The sequence below is a fragment of the Hyperolius riggenbachi genome, chromosome 10 (assembly GCF_040937935.1).
Source record: "Hyperolius riggenbachi isolate aHypRig1 chromosome 10, aHypRig1.pri, whole genome shotgun sequence".
NCBI lineage: Eukaryota > Metazoa > Chordata > Amphibia > Anura > Hyperoliidae > Hyperolius > Hyperolius riggenbachi.
In genome coordinates, this window is record NC_090655.1 from 104,453,658 (window position 1) to 104,472,313 (window position 18,656).

The window sequence follows — 18,656 nt, forward strand, 5'->3', positions numbered from 1 at the left end:
TGCTTCTTGCAGGTGCAAAACAAATGTACCCTTTACCCAAGTCCTTCAGCTAATCACGTTTTCTCCATGAATTCTCCTACGCACAAGCTGTTGCCAGTAAAAGGTGGCACTGGCCTCCCTAGGAAGACCTCTGATTCCCTCTGCTCCTCCTCTCTGTCCTCCTCCTCTACTCTTCCAGATCTGTTGCTGCCAAGGTGCTTTCTTAGCAGTTAGAGTACTTTCACATTTAGTGAGATTCAAAATCTGTGAACAGTTCACACCTCATCAGTTGCTATGCAATGCAATGGATTTACAATGCAGAACATGCAGTGTGAACTAGAATTGCACACCTTTGCACGCACAATGTTATTCAATTAAGGCACACATTGGTCAGGTGCTTCTTTGTGTGCATCACATCACATACCACTGCAAATGTTGTTTTTAGCGGTGTTAAATGTACTTTATAACGCAGTGTATTGCCCCAGTGTGAAGCTAGCCAGGTGGCAGCGGATTGGTAATCTGAGTGGCAGCGGGAAAACCCAAGTGGTTGCAATAACTGATGCACAATGGCGTCCGTTTGACCGTCTGCAACAGACACTGCATCAAACCCAGCATTTCCGCAAATAATACGCTGGGAACACAATTGTGCATCCATCATAGTATGGACCTAGTCCTAAAAAAACACTAATAAATACCGTTATTTGGCTGTAAACAGGAGTGGTTGTTGGAGCCTTGTTCATCTCCCTGGTGTGAGGAGTGGTGCATACCTTCATAGGGCTGGTGCACACCAGGGCGGTTCTGGAGCGTTTCTAAAACCCTTGCAGGGGGAAAACCGCTTGGCTAATGAAAGTGAATGGGACGGTGCACACTAGAGAGGTTCATTTTTTCCACAAACGCAAACTCGGGGGCTGCAACGTTAGATTTCTGAGGCGTTTCTGCCCCAATGTTAAAGTATAGGAAAGTGGGAAACTGCTCTGAAAAACGCTAGATCACAGCGGTTTTCCAGGCGTTTTTGTTACAGAAGCTGTTCAGTAACAGCTGTACTGTAACAATATTTGTAATCTGATACACAAAAACACTCCAAAAAACGCTAGGCATGTTTAGAAAATCTCTCTAAGGGCCCATTCACACTAGAAATCGCTAAACGCTAATGCAAAACGCTGGGCGTTTGTTCCTAGCGATTTTTCACTGTATAGTAGGGCTGCACGGTTTTTCGGTTCAAAACCGAAACCGCGGTTCGAGGCAAGACGATCTGCTGATAGTCAGTGCCTTCGGTTTTTCGGTCCGCTGTCTAACTTGCTTCTGGCCCCGCTGTGCGCTGATTGGCCAGAAGCAGTGAATATGCATAAGTGTTAATGAGCGGGCGGAGGGGGCGGATCCACTCGAGCGAGCGGCGGGCACATGCAGCATTACTAATCACTGGCTAGCGATGGAATGACGGCAGCGGTAGGCGGAGCTGTATGCTCTGTACAGCTCCGCCTACCGCTGCCATCATTCCATCGCTAGCCAGTGATTAGTAATGCTGTATGTGCCCGGCCGCTCTCTCGAGTGGATCCGCCCCCCGCTCATTAACACTTATGCATATTCACTGCTTCTGGCCAATCCGCGCACAGCGGGGCCAGAAGCAGTGATCCTCAACACTAGCGGCTTAACTAACAACATTAAGCTCGACTGAGATTTTCAGCTTGTGCTGCAAGGAGGGCACGTCTGAGTCAAGCGCAGATAGTACCGTACTATCTGCGCTTGACTCAGACGTGCCCTCCTTGCAGCACAAGCTGAAAATCTCAGTCGAGCTTAATGTTGTTAGTTAAGCCGCTAGTGTTGAGGATCACTGCTTCTGGCCCCGCTGTGCGCGGATTGGCCAGAAGCAGTGAATATGCATAAGTGTTAATGAGCGGGGGGCGGATCCACTCGAGAGAGTGGCCGGGCACATACAGCATTACTAATCACTGGCAGTGGCTAGCGATGGAATGATGGCAGCGGTAGGCGGAGCTGTACAGAGCATACAGCTCCGCCTACCGCTGCCGTCATTCCATCGCTAGCCAGTGATTAGTAATGCTGCATGTGCCCGCCGCTCGCTCGAGTGGATCCGCCCCCCCGCCCGCTCATTAACACTTATGCATATTCACTGCTTCTGGCCAATCAGCGCACCAGCGGGGCCAGAAGCAAGTTACAGACAGCGGACCGGGCATTGCGGACCGTGAACAACCCCCCCCCCCCCCCTCAAGTGCAAAAAGCAGTATTTGAAAAAATCGGGGGAAAATCGAAATTGCGATTTCTGAGAGAAAAATCGCAATTTCGATTTTCCCCTAAAATCGTGCAGCCCTACTGTATAGAGAGCGTTTTTCCAGCGATTAGCGTTTTGCGATTTCTAGTTCAATTCAAATACTTTTATTGAATCGCTAACCGCTCCAGAATCGCTCAGAAAACGCTGCATGCAACGCATTTACGTTTCAATAAATCGCTAAACGCTTAGATGAGAACACTTCCATACACTTTCATTGTGCACACGTTTTTCAAATCGCTAGCAATTTTCAGCTGAGCTGAAATCGCTCTGAAAATGCACAAGTGTGAATGGGCCTTAAACATGCCTAGAATATCTCTAAAATCTGCTTCACAAACCTCTAGCGTTTTGTTGATCTGCTAAAGGTTTTTGGAGTGCACTGGGCCTCATTCAGAGTGTGGGGAGAGGGAAAACTCAATCTGCCTGTGAATGTGGTGTAGCCAGCGAGGGAGGAGGAGGTGTGGTTTGGACAGCAGGCACTGCACCACAGACTATGGGGCGTTATTTGAAAATAGCAAGGAGCAGTGGTGTTTACATGTAAATCTCCAGTCACCGCTTCTGCTGCTACCAAACAGAAGTGCCCCCAATACTGTTTTGAAGCCCCAGCAGAAGCTGTTGCTCCCAATTGGGTTGAGACAAATAGGAATTCTCCCTCCGTAGGGTGGATTCTCATTGGTTTACTGAGTGGTGGACTAATGAGATCCTCCCTGGGAAGGCAGGGTTCCTATTGGTCTGCTTCAGTCTAATGGGGAAGCCCAAGCAGTATGTTTCTGGCAGGGCTCATAATGGTATTGCAGTGCTAGTCCCCGGCAGCAAGAAGGTGACAGAATGCAAAAACATGAATGACAAACAACCCAGTGAGGATAGATACTGTCCTTACCATAGGCTTTCAGCGATTTCTGTCAGCATCTGTAGTATTTACGGTGGCTGGAATCAGCGTGTTCTGCACAGGCCTGCAGACTACTCATCGGAACTGAAGCAACTGAATCGCTGGCAACAGACATGTTTGAACAGATCCTGTACTCAGAGTAGGATCCTTTAACCTGTCCACTAGTCTGTTGGTTTCCCATCTAATAGACAGATTTTATTGCCAGTGTGAAGCCAGCAAAAGACATTTCTTGCCTGGATTGGGGATTTAAAGGACCACTACAGTGAAAAGTAAGCAGTTAAAATCTGACAGAACCGATAGGACTAGTCCATCTCCTCATGGGGAATCTCAGGGTTTTCTTTGTTTTTTTTTAAAAGCATTTCCTGAAGAGAAGTTGCTTAGTCCAACTGCCAAAATAGTGTTCAAGTGAATAGGGAGGCTGGCTGATACCTGACTATTTTGGCACTTGGGCTTAGCAACTGACGTTCAGGAAATGCTTTTGAAAACAAAAAAAAAACACCCAGAGAATTCCCCATGAGGAGATTGACTAGTCCAAACTCTGTCGGTTCTGTTGGATTTTAACTGATCACTTATTTCGCTATGTTCCTTTAAGTCATTTGAGATGAACAGATTTGCTGATCAGTTATTTTGACAAAGGAATATCCAGCTAGCTTATGGTGACCCAGAACTACCAGGAATGTATAAATGGCTAAAAGTGACCAAAAAGCTCTCTATATGCATGTTGGATTGATGTAGCTCTGTAAAATGTATAAGCTATATGCTCACTATAAACCAGCGGTTCTAGATGTGAAGCCTTGCTTCCTGGGGCATAAAAAGATGATTTGCATATTCAGTAGCTGTGCATTGTGGGAAACCACAGTTGCTCATTAAGGGCTGGAACCCACAGGAGCGCTTTTGGCAGCGTTTTGGCAGCACTGCGATACGCTAGCAGTTTGCCAAAACGCTGGGCTAATGTTAATGGATGGGGCAACTTCCACAGGAGCGTTTGCGTTTCCCAGAAACGCAAACGCAGGACCTGCAGCATTTTGGGAGCGTTAGCGCTTCAATGTAAAGTATTGAAACGCTAGCAGAAACGCTCAGCAAAACCTAAACTGAGCGGTTTTGCTAGCGTTTTGCGGTTCAGCACACTGTAACAAAATGAAAAATAATTCACAGGACCAATCAGGATAAAAACGCAAAACGCTAGGCACCCGCTGGGGAAAAAAATACAATGTTGCAAAACACGACCAAAAACGCGCATGAATCCGCTTGCAAACCGCTCAGACAAAACGCTAGCGGTTGCGTTTTGCGTTTGCGGTTTTCAGTGGGTTCCAGGCCTTAAAGAGGATCCGAGGTGGGTTTGTGAAATCATAGTAGGACACAGAGGCATGTTCTGTATACAATCACCTGCCTCTGTCTCCTTTCAGTGTGCCTCCAGCCACCCCTCCCCCTACCGCTCTCTACTGTCCCCCATTATAAAAAGCGCCAGGCTAGCAATACGCAGATTGTCACTAGCCTGCTATTTACCTCAGGCTGCCACTAGCCACCGCTCCCCCGGCTCCTGTATAGCGTGGCTCCCCGCCTGTGTCCCTTCCCTCCCCGCCTCTGTAAGCTTCCTCCAATCAGCTTACGGAAGTGGGGAGGGAAGGGACACAGGCGGGGAGCCGCACTGTACAGGAGGCGGGGTAGTGGTGGCGAGTGGCAGCCTGAAGTAAACAGCCGGCTACCAGCAGTCTGCGTGTCGCTAGCCAGGCGCTTTTTGTAATGGGGGGCTGGAGGCACACTGAAAGGACACAGAGGCAGGTGATTGTGTACATGACGTGCCTCTGTGTCCTAATATGATTTCACAAACCCACCTCGGGTTCTCTTTAAAGCTGAATTATTGCAAATACCTTCTGTTTTAAAAATGGCAAAATTACATTTAGCTTTTACTAGGAAGTGACTCATAAAATAGGATCACCATTATTTTAAGGTAATTGTGTAAACAGGTCATGGTGACAATCTCCATAGTCCAATGACGTGTACAATAAGCAAATACAAGCTGTAATACAGTAATTATATACGGTAATTGTACAAACGAAATTAGAGGCATGCTACTTTTTCTACCATTTTGCCACTAGATGGTGCCAGACAAATATATTTTTTATTTGCAGAGGCTGGTTTTAACAGACATTAATCTGTTTTGTTTTTTTTCTCTAGGCCCCACTGGTAGTGGGAAAACAACATTCATCAGTGAATATGCTCTGGATTTATGTATGCAGGGAGTTAATACCTTGTGGGGGAGTTTTGAACTGAACAATGTGCGGCTGGCCAGAATCATGCTGACCCAATTCTCTCAGCTGCGCCTGGAGGAGCAGCTGGACACATATGACCAATGGGCAGACAAATTTGAAGAACTGCCTTTATATTTTATGACCTTTCACGGACAGCAAAACATCAAGTAAGACCCCACATAAGGATGTTATTAAAGTGGAAAAACTAAAATCCCTCAGCAATCAGTACTGTACTGTAAAGTATACATGTGGCAGAATTTGGAATCCAGCCGCAAAAGACACATTTTCCCGTTTTCTTCCCACCTTATGTATGAAGCAAATGACTCATGATGGCAATCCTAGGTTTCTGGTCACTGAAGCAGCAGTTAGAAATGCAAAGTTCAGTAAAAGCAGGACCCTATAGGCTGATATAACTCCTAATGCATACCTCAGCATGGTGTGTATAGGGCAAGGCTTCACTGCTGCTTTAATAGCATTTCACAAACCTCACAGCTCTGTCAGTGGACGTGAATATGAGAAAGTCACTTGCTTCAGACATGATTTGCAGAAGAAAGCTAACTCTTTTTCTGCTGTAAATCATGTATAGTTTACTTGATGTGCAGGATTACTGACTGCTGAAGGAGTATCATTTTGCCACATAGTGTGTTCTATCCAAAGATGTTTTGTTTAAAACTGGTCGTATGTGGGTTGAGTTATGGTGCAATATGCCAATTTGTTTGAACCTTATCCAATGGGAAGTCAATCGGATCCTACATGACATACTTATTCTCGATAGATGTCAGCAGAAATCTATTGAGCATTGATCAAACCACAAGCATAGTGCTCAATGTAGTGCTATGGGCCATCCATCCCCCCACAGCACTTGCCTTCCCTCCCCCGCTCAAAGACTTTCAATCTATAAACTGCACAAAACTGATTAAAAGTGAATCGATTGGATGTGTTGTAGCAGTAGATAACTGGCAGATTTGATCAACTTGATAGACTTGATTGGAAGAATCGATGCATGTATGGCCTGCTTAAAGGTGGCCATTAATGATACAATTCATCAGACGATCAATCATCCAATTTGATCTTAATATAAATTGGAAATGATCATTTGGGGCAACTAATATAAGGAAAGCTGTTAACCGATCCTATCAGATTGATGGAATCAATCCGAAAAATGGTTAGTTTCCAATAATCTGGTCGAATTGCATAGAAGCTTACCTTCTGTTAGTGGGCCTGGATGATTATTTCTGAACGATATTAGGATTGGGCGATCAATCGTCTGGAGAATTGTATTGTCAATGGGCACCATTAGTGTGATCTGCGAGATTGGCATCATTTACTGACAGCTGTGCGTTAAACTTGAACAACTGGGGGCAAGTGTCAAACTGAAACAGCTAAGATCTGTTAAGTCTCCTATCGCCCTTAATCCGCCTGCCTGCACTTTCACCTATCCATGGGACTTAACCCGCCTGCCTGCACTTTCACCTATCCATGGGACTTAACCCGCCTGCCTGCCTGCCTGCCCTTTCACCTATCCATGGGACTTAACCTGCCTGCCTGCACTTTCACCTATCCATGGGACTTAACCTGCCTGCCTGCCTGCCCTTTCACCTATCCATGTGACTTAACCCGCCTGCCTTCACTTTCACCTGTCCATGGGACTTAACCTGCCTGCCTGCACTTTCACCTATCCATGTGACCTAACCCGCCTGCCTGCACTTTCACCTGTCCATGGGACTTAACCCACTTGCCTGCACTTTCACCTTTCCATGGGACTTAACCCGCTTGCCTGCACTTTCACCTATCCATGGGACTTAACCCGCTTGCCTGCAATTTCACCTATCCATGTGACCTAACCCGCCTGCCTGCACTTTCACCTGTCCATGGGACTTAACCCGCTTGCCTGCAATTTCACCTATCCATGGGACTTAACTCGCCTGCCTGCACTTTCACCTTTCCATGGGACTTAACCCGCTTGCCTGCACTTTCACCTATCCATGGGACTTAACCCGCTTGCCTGCACTTTCACCTATCCATGGGACTTAACCCGCCTGCCTGCACTTTCACCTATCCATGGGACTTAACCCGCTTGCCTGCACTTTCACCTATCCATGGGATTTAACCTGCCTGCCTGCCCTTTCACCTATCCATGGGACTTAACCTGCCTGCCTTCACTTTCACCTGTCCATGGGACTTAACCTGCCTGCCTGCACTTTCACTTATCCATGAGACTTAACCCGCCTGCCTGCACTTTCACCTATCTGCAGATTCTCTTCCTCTAATACTTTAGCATGCAAATCAGATGCTTGTCTCTGGACTGACTCCACTGGCTGCATGCTTGTTACAGGTGTGTGACTCACACATGAAAAAAGCCAAAAGCTCCGTATGACAGCCAGTCAACCAGCATTGTTTATTAGAGACTGAAGAAGGCAGCCTCCATATACCTCTCGCTCCAGATTCCCTTTTTATACATTTAAAGGTTTGCTTCCACATCTAACCACAACACCTAGATAATCCATAGGTGATTTTCATGCAGTAAAGCCCACTGCATAAACATCCTGGGTAGTGCCAGGCTTTCTGCCTACTTGAGAGGCAGAGATATGCCTCCAGTGTCTTTGAGCAGCTATCAGCTGTCAGTTCTCCAGGCAAAGGTAACTGCATGAGAATCTCGAAAAAGCAAGTAGGCATCCCCCATGAAACAAAGGGCACAGATACTGCAGAACTGTCCAGCAAGGTGATATGATGCAGTGCACTAATAATGCAATGTTATTTAGGTATGTAGAACGTAGCAATGAAGACAAGTTTAGGTCTGCTTCAAGGCACTGACCCAGAATAAGTTTGCAATCTTATTACAGCCAGGCAATTGGTATTTTTAAATGGAAGTATAGATGGAGGATACCATTAACCACTTCAGGACCACAGTCTTTTCGCCCCTTAAGGACCAGAGCCTTTTTCTCCATTCAGACCACTGCAGCTTTCACGGTTTATTGCTCGGTCATACAACCTACCACCTAAATGAATTTTACCTCCTTTTCTTGTCACTAATACAGCTTTCTTTTGCTGCTATTTGATTGCTGCTGCGAGTTTTAGTTTTTATTATATTCATCAAAAAGACATGAATTTTGGCAAAAAAATGACTTTTTTAACTTGCTGTGCTGACATTTTTCAAATAAAGTAACATTTCCTATACATTTGAGCGCGAAAGTTATTCTGCTACATGTCTTTGATAAAAAAAAAAAACATTCAGTGTATATTTATTGGATTGGGTAAAAGTTATAGCGTTTACAAACTATGGTGCCAAAAGTGAATTTTCCCATTTTCAAGCATCTCTGACTTTTCTGCGCACCTGTCAGGTTTCATGAGGGGCTAAAATTCCAGGATAGTACAAATACCCCCCAAATGACCCCATTTTGGAAAGAAGACATCCCAAAGTATTCAGTGAGAGGCATGGTGAGTTCATAGAAGATTTTATTTTTTGTCACAAGTTAGCGGAAAATGACACTTTCTGACAAAAAAAAGAAAAAGAAAAAGTTTCCATTTCTTCTAACTTGCGACAAAAAAAAATGAAATCTGCCACGGACTCACTATGCTCCTCTCTGAATACCTTGAAGTGTCTACTTTCCAAAATGGGGTCATTTGTGGGGTGTGTTCACTGTCCTGGCATTTTGGAGGGTGCCTAATTGTAAGCACCCCTGTAAAGCCTAAAGATGCTCATTGGACTTTTGGCCCCTTAGCGCAGTTAGGCTGCAAAAAAGTGCCACACATGTGGTATTGCCGTACTCAGGAGAAGTAGTATAATGTGTTTTGGGGTGTATTTTTACACATACCCATGCTGGGTAGGAGAAATATCTCCGTAAATGACAATTGTTTTATTTTTTTTACACACAATTGTCTATTTATAGAGATATTTCTCCCACTCAGCATGGGTATGTGGAAAAATACACCCCAAAACACATTATACTACTTCTCCTGAGTACGGCGATACTACATGTGTGGCACTTTTTTGCCTCCTAACTGCGCTAAGGGGCCCAAAGTTCAATGAGTACCTTTAGGATTTCACAGGTCATTTTGAGAAATTTCGTTTCAAGACTACTCCTCACGCTTTAGGGCCCCTAAAATGCCAGGACAGTATAGGAACCCCACAAATTACCCCATTTTAGAAAGAAGACACCCCAAGGTATTCCGTTAGGAGGATGGTGAGTTCATAGAAGATTTGGTTTTTTTTGTCACAAGTTAGCGGAAATTGATTTTAATTGTTTTTTTTCACAAAGTGTCATTTTCCGCTAACTTGTGACAAAAAATAAAATCTTCTATGAACTCACCATACTACTAACGGAATACCTTGGGGTGTCTTCTTTCTAAAATGGGGTCATTTGTAGGGTTCCTATACTGCCCTGGCATTTTAGGGGCCCTAAACCGTGAGGAGTAGTCTTGAAACCAAATGTCGCAAAATGACCTGTGAAATCCTAAAGGTACTCATTGGACTTTGGGCCTCTTAGCGCACTTAGGGTGCAAAAAAGTGCCACACATGTGGTACCGCCGTACTCAGGAGAAGTAGTATAATGTGTTTTGGGGTGTATTTTTACACATACCCATGCTGGGTGGGAGAAATATCTCTGTAAATGACAATTGTTTGATTTTTTTTACACACAATTGTCCTTTTACAGAGATATTTCTCCCACCCAGCATGGGTATGTGTAAAAATACACCCCAAAACACAATATACTACTTCTTCTGAGTACGGCGATACCACATGTGACACTTTTTTGCAACCTAGGTGCGCTAAGGGGCCTAACGTCCTATTCACAGGTCATTTTGAGGCATTTGGATTCTAGACTACTGCTCACGGTTTAGGGCCCCTAAAATGCCAGGGCAGTATAGGAACCCCACAAGTGACCCCATTTTAGAAAGAAGACACCCCAAGGTATTCTGTTAGGAGTATGGTAAGTTCATAGAAGATTTTTTTTTTTGTCACAAGTTAGCGGAAAATGACACTTTGTGAAAAAAAAAAACCAATACATATCAATTTCCGCTAACTTGTGACAAAAAATAAAATCTTCTATGAACTCATCATACACCTAACAGAATACCTTGGGGTGTCTTCTTTCTAAAATGGGGTCACTTGTGGGGTTCCTATACTGCCCTGGCATTTTAGGGGCCCTAAACCGTGAGGAGTAGTCTTGAACCCAAATGTCTCAAAATGACCTGTGAAATCCTAAAGGTACTCATTGGACTTTGGGCCCCTTAGCACAGTTAGGCTGCAAAAAAGTGTCACACATGTGGTATCGCCGTACTCAGAAGAAGTAGTATAATGTGTTTTGTGGTGTATTTTTACATATAACCATGCTGGGTGGGAGAAATATCTCTGTAAATGACACATTTTTGATTTTTTTTTTACACACAATTGTCCATTTACAGAGAGATTTCTCCCACCCAGCATGGGTATGTGTAAAAATACACCACAAAACACATTATACTACTTCTCCTGAGTATGGCGATACCACATGTGTGACACTTTTTTGCAGCCTAGGTGCGCTAAGGGGCCCAACGTCCTATTCACAGGTCATTTTGAGGCATTTGTTTTCTAGACTACTCCTCACGGTTTAGGGCCCCTAAAATGCCAGGGCAGTATAGGAACCCCACAAGTGACCCCATTTTAGAAAGAAGACACCCCAAGGTATTCCGTTAGCGGTATGGTGAGTTCATAGAAGATTTTATTTTTTGTCACAAGTTAGTGAAAAATGACACTTTGTGAAAAAAATCAATAAAAATCCAATTTCCACTAACTTTTGACAAAAAATAAAATCTTCTATGAACTCATCATACACCTAACAGAATACCTTGGGGTGTCTTCTTTCTAAAATGGGGTGACTTGTGGGGTTCCTATACTGCCCTGGCATTTTACGGGCCCAAAACTGTGAGTAGTCTGGAAACCAAATTTCTCAAAATGACTGATCAGGGGTATAAGCATCTGCAAATTTTGATGACAGGTGGTCTATGAGGGGGCAAATTTTGTGGAACCGGTCATAAGCAGGGTGGCCTCTTAGATGACAGGATGTTTTGGGCCTGATCTGATGGATAGGAGTGCTAGGGGGGTGACAGGAGGTGATTGATGGGTGTCTCAGGGGGCGGTTAGAGGGGAAAATAGATGCAATCAATGCACTGGGGAGGTGATCGGAAGGGGGTCTGAGGGGGATCTGAGGGTTTGGCCGAGTGATCAGGAGCCCACACGGGGCAAATTTGGGCCTGATCTGATGGGTAGGTGTGCTAGGGGGTGACAGGAGGTGATTGATGGGTGTCTCAAGGTGTGATTAGAGGGGGAAAATAGATGCAAGCAATGCACTAGCGAGGTGATCAGGGCTGGGGTCTGAGGACGTTCTGAGGTGTGGGCGGGTGATTGGGTGCCCGCAAGGGGCAGATTAGGGTCTAATCTGATGGGTAACCGTGACAGGTGGTGATAGGGGGTGATTGATGGGTAATTAGTGGGTGTTTAGAGGAGAGAAGAGATGTAAACACTGCACTTGGGAGGTGATCTGATGTCGGATCTGCGGGCGATCTATTGGTGTGGGTGGGTGATCAGATTGCCCGCAAGGGGCAAATTAGGGGCTGATTGATGGGTGGCAGTGACAGGGGGTGATTGATAGGTGATTGACAGGTGATCAGTGGGTTATTACAGGGAATAACAGATGTAAATATTGCACTGGCGAATTGATAAAGGGGGGTCTGAGGGCAATCTGAGCGTGTGGGCGGGTGATTGGGTGCCCGCAAGGGGCAGATCAGGGTCTAATCTGATGGGTAACAGTGACAGGTAGTGATAGGGGGTGATTGATGGGTAATTAGTGGGTGTTTAGAGAAGAGAAGAGATGTAAACACTGCACTTGGGAGGTGATCTGATGTCGGATCTGCAGGCGATCTATTGATGCGGGTGGGTGATCAGATTGCCCGCAAGGGGCAGGTTAGGGGCTGATTGATGGGTAGCAGTGACAGGGGGTGATTGACGGGTGATTGACGGGTGATTGACAGGTGATCAGGGGGGATAGATGCATACAGTACACGGGGGGGGGGGGGGGGTCTGGGGAGAATCTGAGGGGTGGGGGGTGATCAGGAGGGGGCAGTGGGCAGGGGGGAGGGATAAAAAAAAATAGCGTTGACAGATAGTGACAGGGAGTGATTGATGGGTGATTAGGGGGGTGACTGGGTGCAAACAGTGGTCTGGGGGGTGGGCAGGGGGGGTCTGAGGGGTGCTGTGGGCGATCAGGGGGCAGGGGGGGGGGAAATCAGTGTGCTTTGGTGCAGACTAGGGTGGCTGCAGCCTGCCCTGGTGGTCCCTCGGACACTGGGACCACCAGGGCAGGAGGCAGCCAGTATAATAGGCTTTGTATACATTACAAAGCCTATTATACTATGTACATGCGGCGATCCGGGTGCTAGTAACCCGCCGGCGCTTCCGAACGGCCGGCGGGTTACTACGAGCGGTGGGCGGAGCCAGTCCCCGGCGGCTGATCGCGTCACGAATGACGCGATCGCCGCATAGCCACTCCCGCAGCCGCCCCCGCCGATGGGCGTATTGCGTTCGTTTGGGCCCAGTCTTTGCCGCTGCCCATCGGCTGGGGGCGGTCCTCAAGTGGTTAACTAGAGTGGTCATACTATGTGTACGGGTCAAACATCCAAAGTGGGGGCTGAATATCCCTGTGATGGGGGATGTACAAAAACGTCTGTGTGTGCATACCGGGCCTAGTTATACTCCCAACCCATGATGTGTGCAGTATGTAGTCCAAAAGTGGTGCATTGAGTCCCACGTGACACTGAACACCTGCAAAATCTATTTTAGAAAGGCAAAATATTACTAAGCCTGGTTTTTGCACTGTGGGGGCTTTTTGGGGCTCTTTATGACCTGCTATAAATATTATAGTGGTTCACGTTCTCCTCTTTACTCCATAACTTTGAGAATGATCTGGGCTACTTTCAATGCTGCAGATTATATTTGGCTCTTTGGCGTCTTGGTGGGCTTCCCAGCACATTATTATTATTATTATTATTATTATTATTATTATTTAGTATTTATATAGCGCCGACATCTTCCGCAGCGCTGTACAGAGTATATGGTCATGTCACTCAACTGACCCTCAGAGGGGCTCACAATCTAATCCCTACCATAGTCATATGTCTATGTATGTATTGTGTAGTGTATGTATCATAGTCTAGGGCCAATTTAGGCAGAAGCCAATGAATGTGTCTGTCTGTTTTTGGGATGTGGGAGGAAACCAGTGCCCAGAGAAAACCCATGCAGACACGGAGAGAACATACAAACTTTGTGCAGATAGTGCCTTGGCTGGGATTCAAACCAGTGACCGGGTAGAGCGCTTACCACAAAGCAACCGCTCTTCCTGTATGGGTTTTGGTGACCAGCATTAGCGTATGGAATGTCAGAAAGCAGCACTATAATATGTTAATACAGTTCAGTTACCTTTTGTGAGGAGGTGCAGAATGCATGTGTCATATTTATGTGCAGCATTTTACAGGAACCCAGAATAGTCAGATTGTCATATTTGGAGTTCTTAAATTCTTATATTAATAATATTATGCACTTCCTTTTTAATTACATGAAAGTATAATTAAAATAATAAAAATAGTGTTGGTTTACTTACACACAGTGTTTATTTTTTACAGGCCTTTATATGCATTTTACCCTACTAGCCTATTGCTTTGGCTCTGTTGCGATTACTCAAATTATATATGTCTGGTTCATTGCCTGTCTAGAAAAATTTTATATAAAAGATAGCGAGTCATACCTGCAGGTGCCTCTGTGCGATCAGCTCAGGCTTATGGTATGCAGTAGATGAGAGGAAAAAAATAGGGAAAAAAATAAAAATCAATATATTGCAAAGTGAGAATTAAAAAAAAAAAATAGAGATCAAGAAATGATTGATATTCACCATGTAATTTGTTCATGTTGTTTGAGCCACAATTAGCCTGCACTTAATCATCTTTACTACTGGCAGACATGAAAAAACAGGCAGCACCAACTGCCATTCTCTACAACCACACCCCCTCACAATGCAATAGACTAAAAGGTTTTTTTTCTTATAGATACAGTAGAATCTCATTATAGTAAACTGATATGATGTAAACTCAGTCTTCAGGTTCCAGCAAATGCATCTTAATAAATCTACAATATATGACCAATTCTGATACATTAAATTACTTTTCCTGGTTCCTTGGAGTTTACTATAAAGGGATTCTACTTAGACATATGCACATAGGGAAATACTGGTTGCTTGGCAGTTGGAAACTGCTGTTATTTCCCACAATGCAACAAGGCTTACAGACAGGAAACTGTCAGGACCTAGGTCCTGGCATCACAGTGTGGGGGTGGTTTTACCACAACATCAGCCTTACAGGGCCTCTGATGATCTATTAAAAAAAAAGTAAAGATTTTTCATGGTAAAAGGGATATCCGCTACTGATTGGGATGAAGATCAATCCTAGCTTACAGTTCTTCTTTAAATTGCAGCAGATTGTGTAATATTCTATTTCTCCTGTTTGACTGTTCTCTTTTTCTCTCCAGGGCTGTGATTGATACTATGCAGCATGCAGTGTATATGCATGACGTATCCCATGTGATTATTGATAATTTGCAGTTCATGATGGGACAGGAGAACCTGAGTTATGACAAGTAAGAACGCCTCCATTGCAATCATTTGTTCTTCTTCTTCTATGTTGCCTATGTCGGGGGGAAGAAGGAAAGGGATGGTTAGAACCATGGGACAGATGTATTAAGAAAGGAGCAAACCTAGATCCGTTACGGTGCCCATATATCAGACAATGTATGGGCAGATCGACCAAGAGACAGACCTCTCTCTGATTGATTCTGATTGGAGAGAGATCTGTTTCCTACCCATACACTACAGGCCGAATCCCAATCGATTTCAGGCTGAAAACGATCCGGAATCAGCCATGTGATGCCACATCCGCTGGCCCAACGCTATCTCCCTAATTTGCTTCCCCCCCCCCCCCTTGGTAGTGCACTATACATTACCTGTCAGCGTCCGCCGCTGCCTCCGAGCTGGGTCCTTTTATTATTATTATTGATTTATAAAGCGCCAACATAGTCTGTCCTTTGTCCATACACAACACCCACGTGGTTGCTGGAGTAACATGGGTGCGTGTGGAATGTCACAACACTCCCACTTGTACGCCGGCAACCACGTGGGGTGCGTGAAAGGATGGATCCCAGGGCCAGCGGCGAACGCTGAGCAGTAATGTATAGTGCACTGGACACGGGTGGGGGGCACATTAACCACTAGGAGGATAACGTCGGGGGTTCCGTCACCTAAAGCAGGAATTCATTACAGCAAATCAAAGCCTTAAAATCTTGTTACCTATAATAGTAATAATCCTAACATTTGTATAGCACTTTTCTCCTGTTGGACTCAAAGCGCACAACAGCTGCAGCCACTACGGGCGTGCTCAATGGGTCACCCTGCAGTGTTAGGGAGTCTTGCCCAAGGACTCTTTACTGAATAGGTACTGACCCTAGCCAGGATTCGAACTCTGGTCTCCCATGTCAAAGGCAGTGCCCTTAACCAGTACCCTATCCAGCCACTAACCTGATCAGGTTGATCTCATGCCTCTTTATGAGCAAAAAGGTGTGTGGACAATATGTATGTCTGCAGGAGTGTGCTATTAAACTTGGGTGGGGGAGCAATATGCGTAACACTTGGAAACTCTCCATTCTCTGTAAATACCTGACCACTGAACTAGATTCAGCTGTATGCAGTTGTGCAGAGTATACGTGACACTGCAGCCTTTTCACAGGTTTTGGAACAACATACATTTTTTTTTTATCATTCCTTCCTACTTGTTTTCCAGATTTGCGGTCCAGGATTTCATAGTTGGAGCTTTCAGGCAATTCGCCACAGATAATTGCTGTCATGTGACCCTGGTCATTCACCCCCGGAAAGAAGATGATGAAAAGGATTTACAAACGGCATCTATTTTTGGCTCAGCAAAAGTAGGCTGTTTATCCGTTTAAGTCAGAGACTGTAAACTTTATGTGAAGATGCAAGTGCTGTACACAAACCTATTTCTGTACAACAGGATTTGATGGCCAAGAAATAGCAGTCATGTGACGGCTCCTAGGAACTTCCTGTTCTTGAGGCTAGGGGCTTGCTGTGTTAGTGATGGAGATTTAGCCCCCATTGACTCATAAACACCTGGAGAAAGGGCTATTGACTCACACTGTCACAGCAATTGCTGAGAACTGGCTGTCCAGAACACAGGAGTCTGTAGGAGGAGAGGTCATGTGACAGCCACTTCTACTGTACAGTGCATAGTGGGTGGTTGGCTTTGTTCATAAAAGGTTTACTCCACAGAAAGGTTGGGATAGATGCAACTTTGCTGCTGCCCTAAACTAAAGGGGAAGATTTTGGCACAAGTCACTGTATAGACATGCTGCTGGGCTGCTACCAATTAGCCTTTTATGTTCTATGGAGAAAGGAGGAGAAGGGTAAAGCAAGGGGGTGCCCCACTGCAGTGATTACAGTAAGTTACCGGAGTTTAAACCATTGAGGCAGATTAGTGGAGGGGGAGCAACACTGGCTTTTCACCTGAACTGATCATTAATGTTCATCTTGGGCCATGAACATCTTGTCTGTGTGGCTTAACATTTTAAAATGTAAGGCTCTGCTCCCATTTGTTGTGTTGTGTATGTTTTTGCGAATTCCGCTCAGGACAGGAAGTGGATCCTAATGTTGAAAATACACTGCATAATAAATGGTAGTCGCCCAATCAGGCTATAATATGAGGCACTCCTCAGGCTGGGCGAATACACAAAGCAAAATTTAAAGGGACCTGGGTTCAAAACACACAGCCAGCGGCAAACACAACATCCCAAAATAAGAGATTGCTGGTGCCACATATCCAACAGGCATGTGGGTTAGGTACCTTTTCCAGCGTTAAGGCTCTTAGAGGGGTCCCTATGCTAACGGTGGATGCATCCGCATCCTACACATACAATGAGCATAACCAGGTTTGGGAACGTATGTCACATGACCAATAAAACACCATAGTTGCTGCAGAGTCTCTGTTTCTACCAATTTACTACTGCAAATGCTTTCTGTAGGCAGTGAAAGCCACCAATTAATTTCAGTTTCTTCTAAAGCCCAATTTACACCTTTTTTTTATTTTTTCTTGCTCTCTTCCTCCTCATGTTACCTAAAGATATATCCTACGCTCTCCCCCTCTCCTGGCAACAGCTTAGGACGGGCCTAATGCTGGATACACACGGTGCGTTCCCGCACTCGACTCCCCGCACGATTCCCGTCGATTTCCGGCCGCTCTATTATTTCCGACATGTCCGATTCCCGTTTCGATGGCTCGTTAGGTCGATTTGGCATACTTTGCATGAGAATCGACCTAACAATCATTGAAATGCGCTCGGAAATGCTCGGAAATAATCGAGCGGCCGGGAATCGAGCGGGGCATCGAGTGTGGGAATGCACCGTGTGTACCCACCATTAGAATGGGATGGAGTGGCCGTTACAGTCTGCCAGAGGACAGGGTAAGTAGTATACTGCTGGGTACACACGGTGCGTTCCCGCACTCGATGCCCCGCTCGATTCCCGGCCACTCGATCATTTCCGAGAATTTCCGAGCGCATTTCGATGGTTGTTAGGTCGATTCTCATGCAAAGTATGCCAAATCAACGATCCATCGAAACAGGAATCGGACATGTCAGAAATAATCGAGCGGCTGGGAATCGAGCGGGGAATCGAGTGCGGGAATGCACCATGTGTATCCAGCATAAGAGAGACCCTACTGCAGAAGACAATGGAAGCCAGCTGGGAGCCTTTTTGTGTGACATCATCCTATGAGGATTTACTGAGGAGTTTTGAGAGTGAGGTATATTACTTTGAGAGGTGGAGGGGGAACCCCCTAGAGATCACGAAGACTAAAAAGGGAAAAAAAAATCTGCTTGTCAGCTGGAAGAGAATAATTTGTAGCTGACTGTGACTCACCATAGAAAAGCCTGTACAGCAGAAAACACTGGGAACACGTAATGTGTAGGGTGATTTATCTGCGGTGCTATGCTGCTTGTGACAGAAATGCTAGAGATTCTTCGCTGCCTTATTCCCAGCCATTTCCTGTAAAAATGGCTTTTTTTATATGGAATGATAGTTACCCGGTTTTTCAGCTTCACTATCATAAATAAATATACATAACATTTATATTGCACTTTTCTCCTGGAGGACTCAAAGCACTG

At 45.3% G+C, this 18,656-nt stretch overlaps 1 protein-coding gene across 1 annotated transcript in view; it reads left to right on the forward strand.

Moving 5' to 3' along the window:
- TWNK (twinkle mtDNA helicase) overlaps window positions 1-18,656 on the forward strand; it is a 40,684-nt gene that overhangs the window by 7,024 nt on the left and 15,004 nt on the right. The window contains exons 2-4 of the mRNA XM_068255290.1: window positions 5,331-5,571; window positions 14,961-15,068; window positions 16,265-16,406. Coding sequence (XP_068111391.1) covers window positions 5,331-5,571; window positions 14,961-15,068; window positions 16,265-16,406 — 491 coding nt within the window. The remainder of the gene's footprint in view (window positions 1-5,330; window positions 5,572-14,960; window positions 15,069-16,264; window positions 16,407-18,656) is intronic.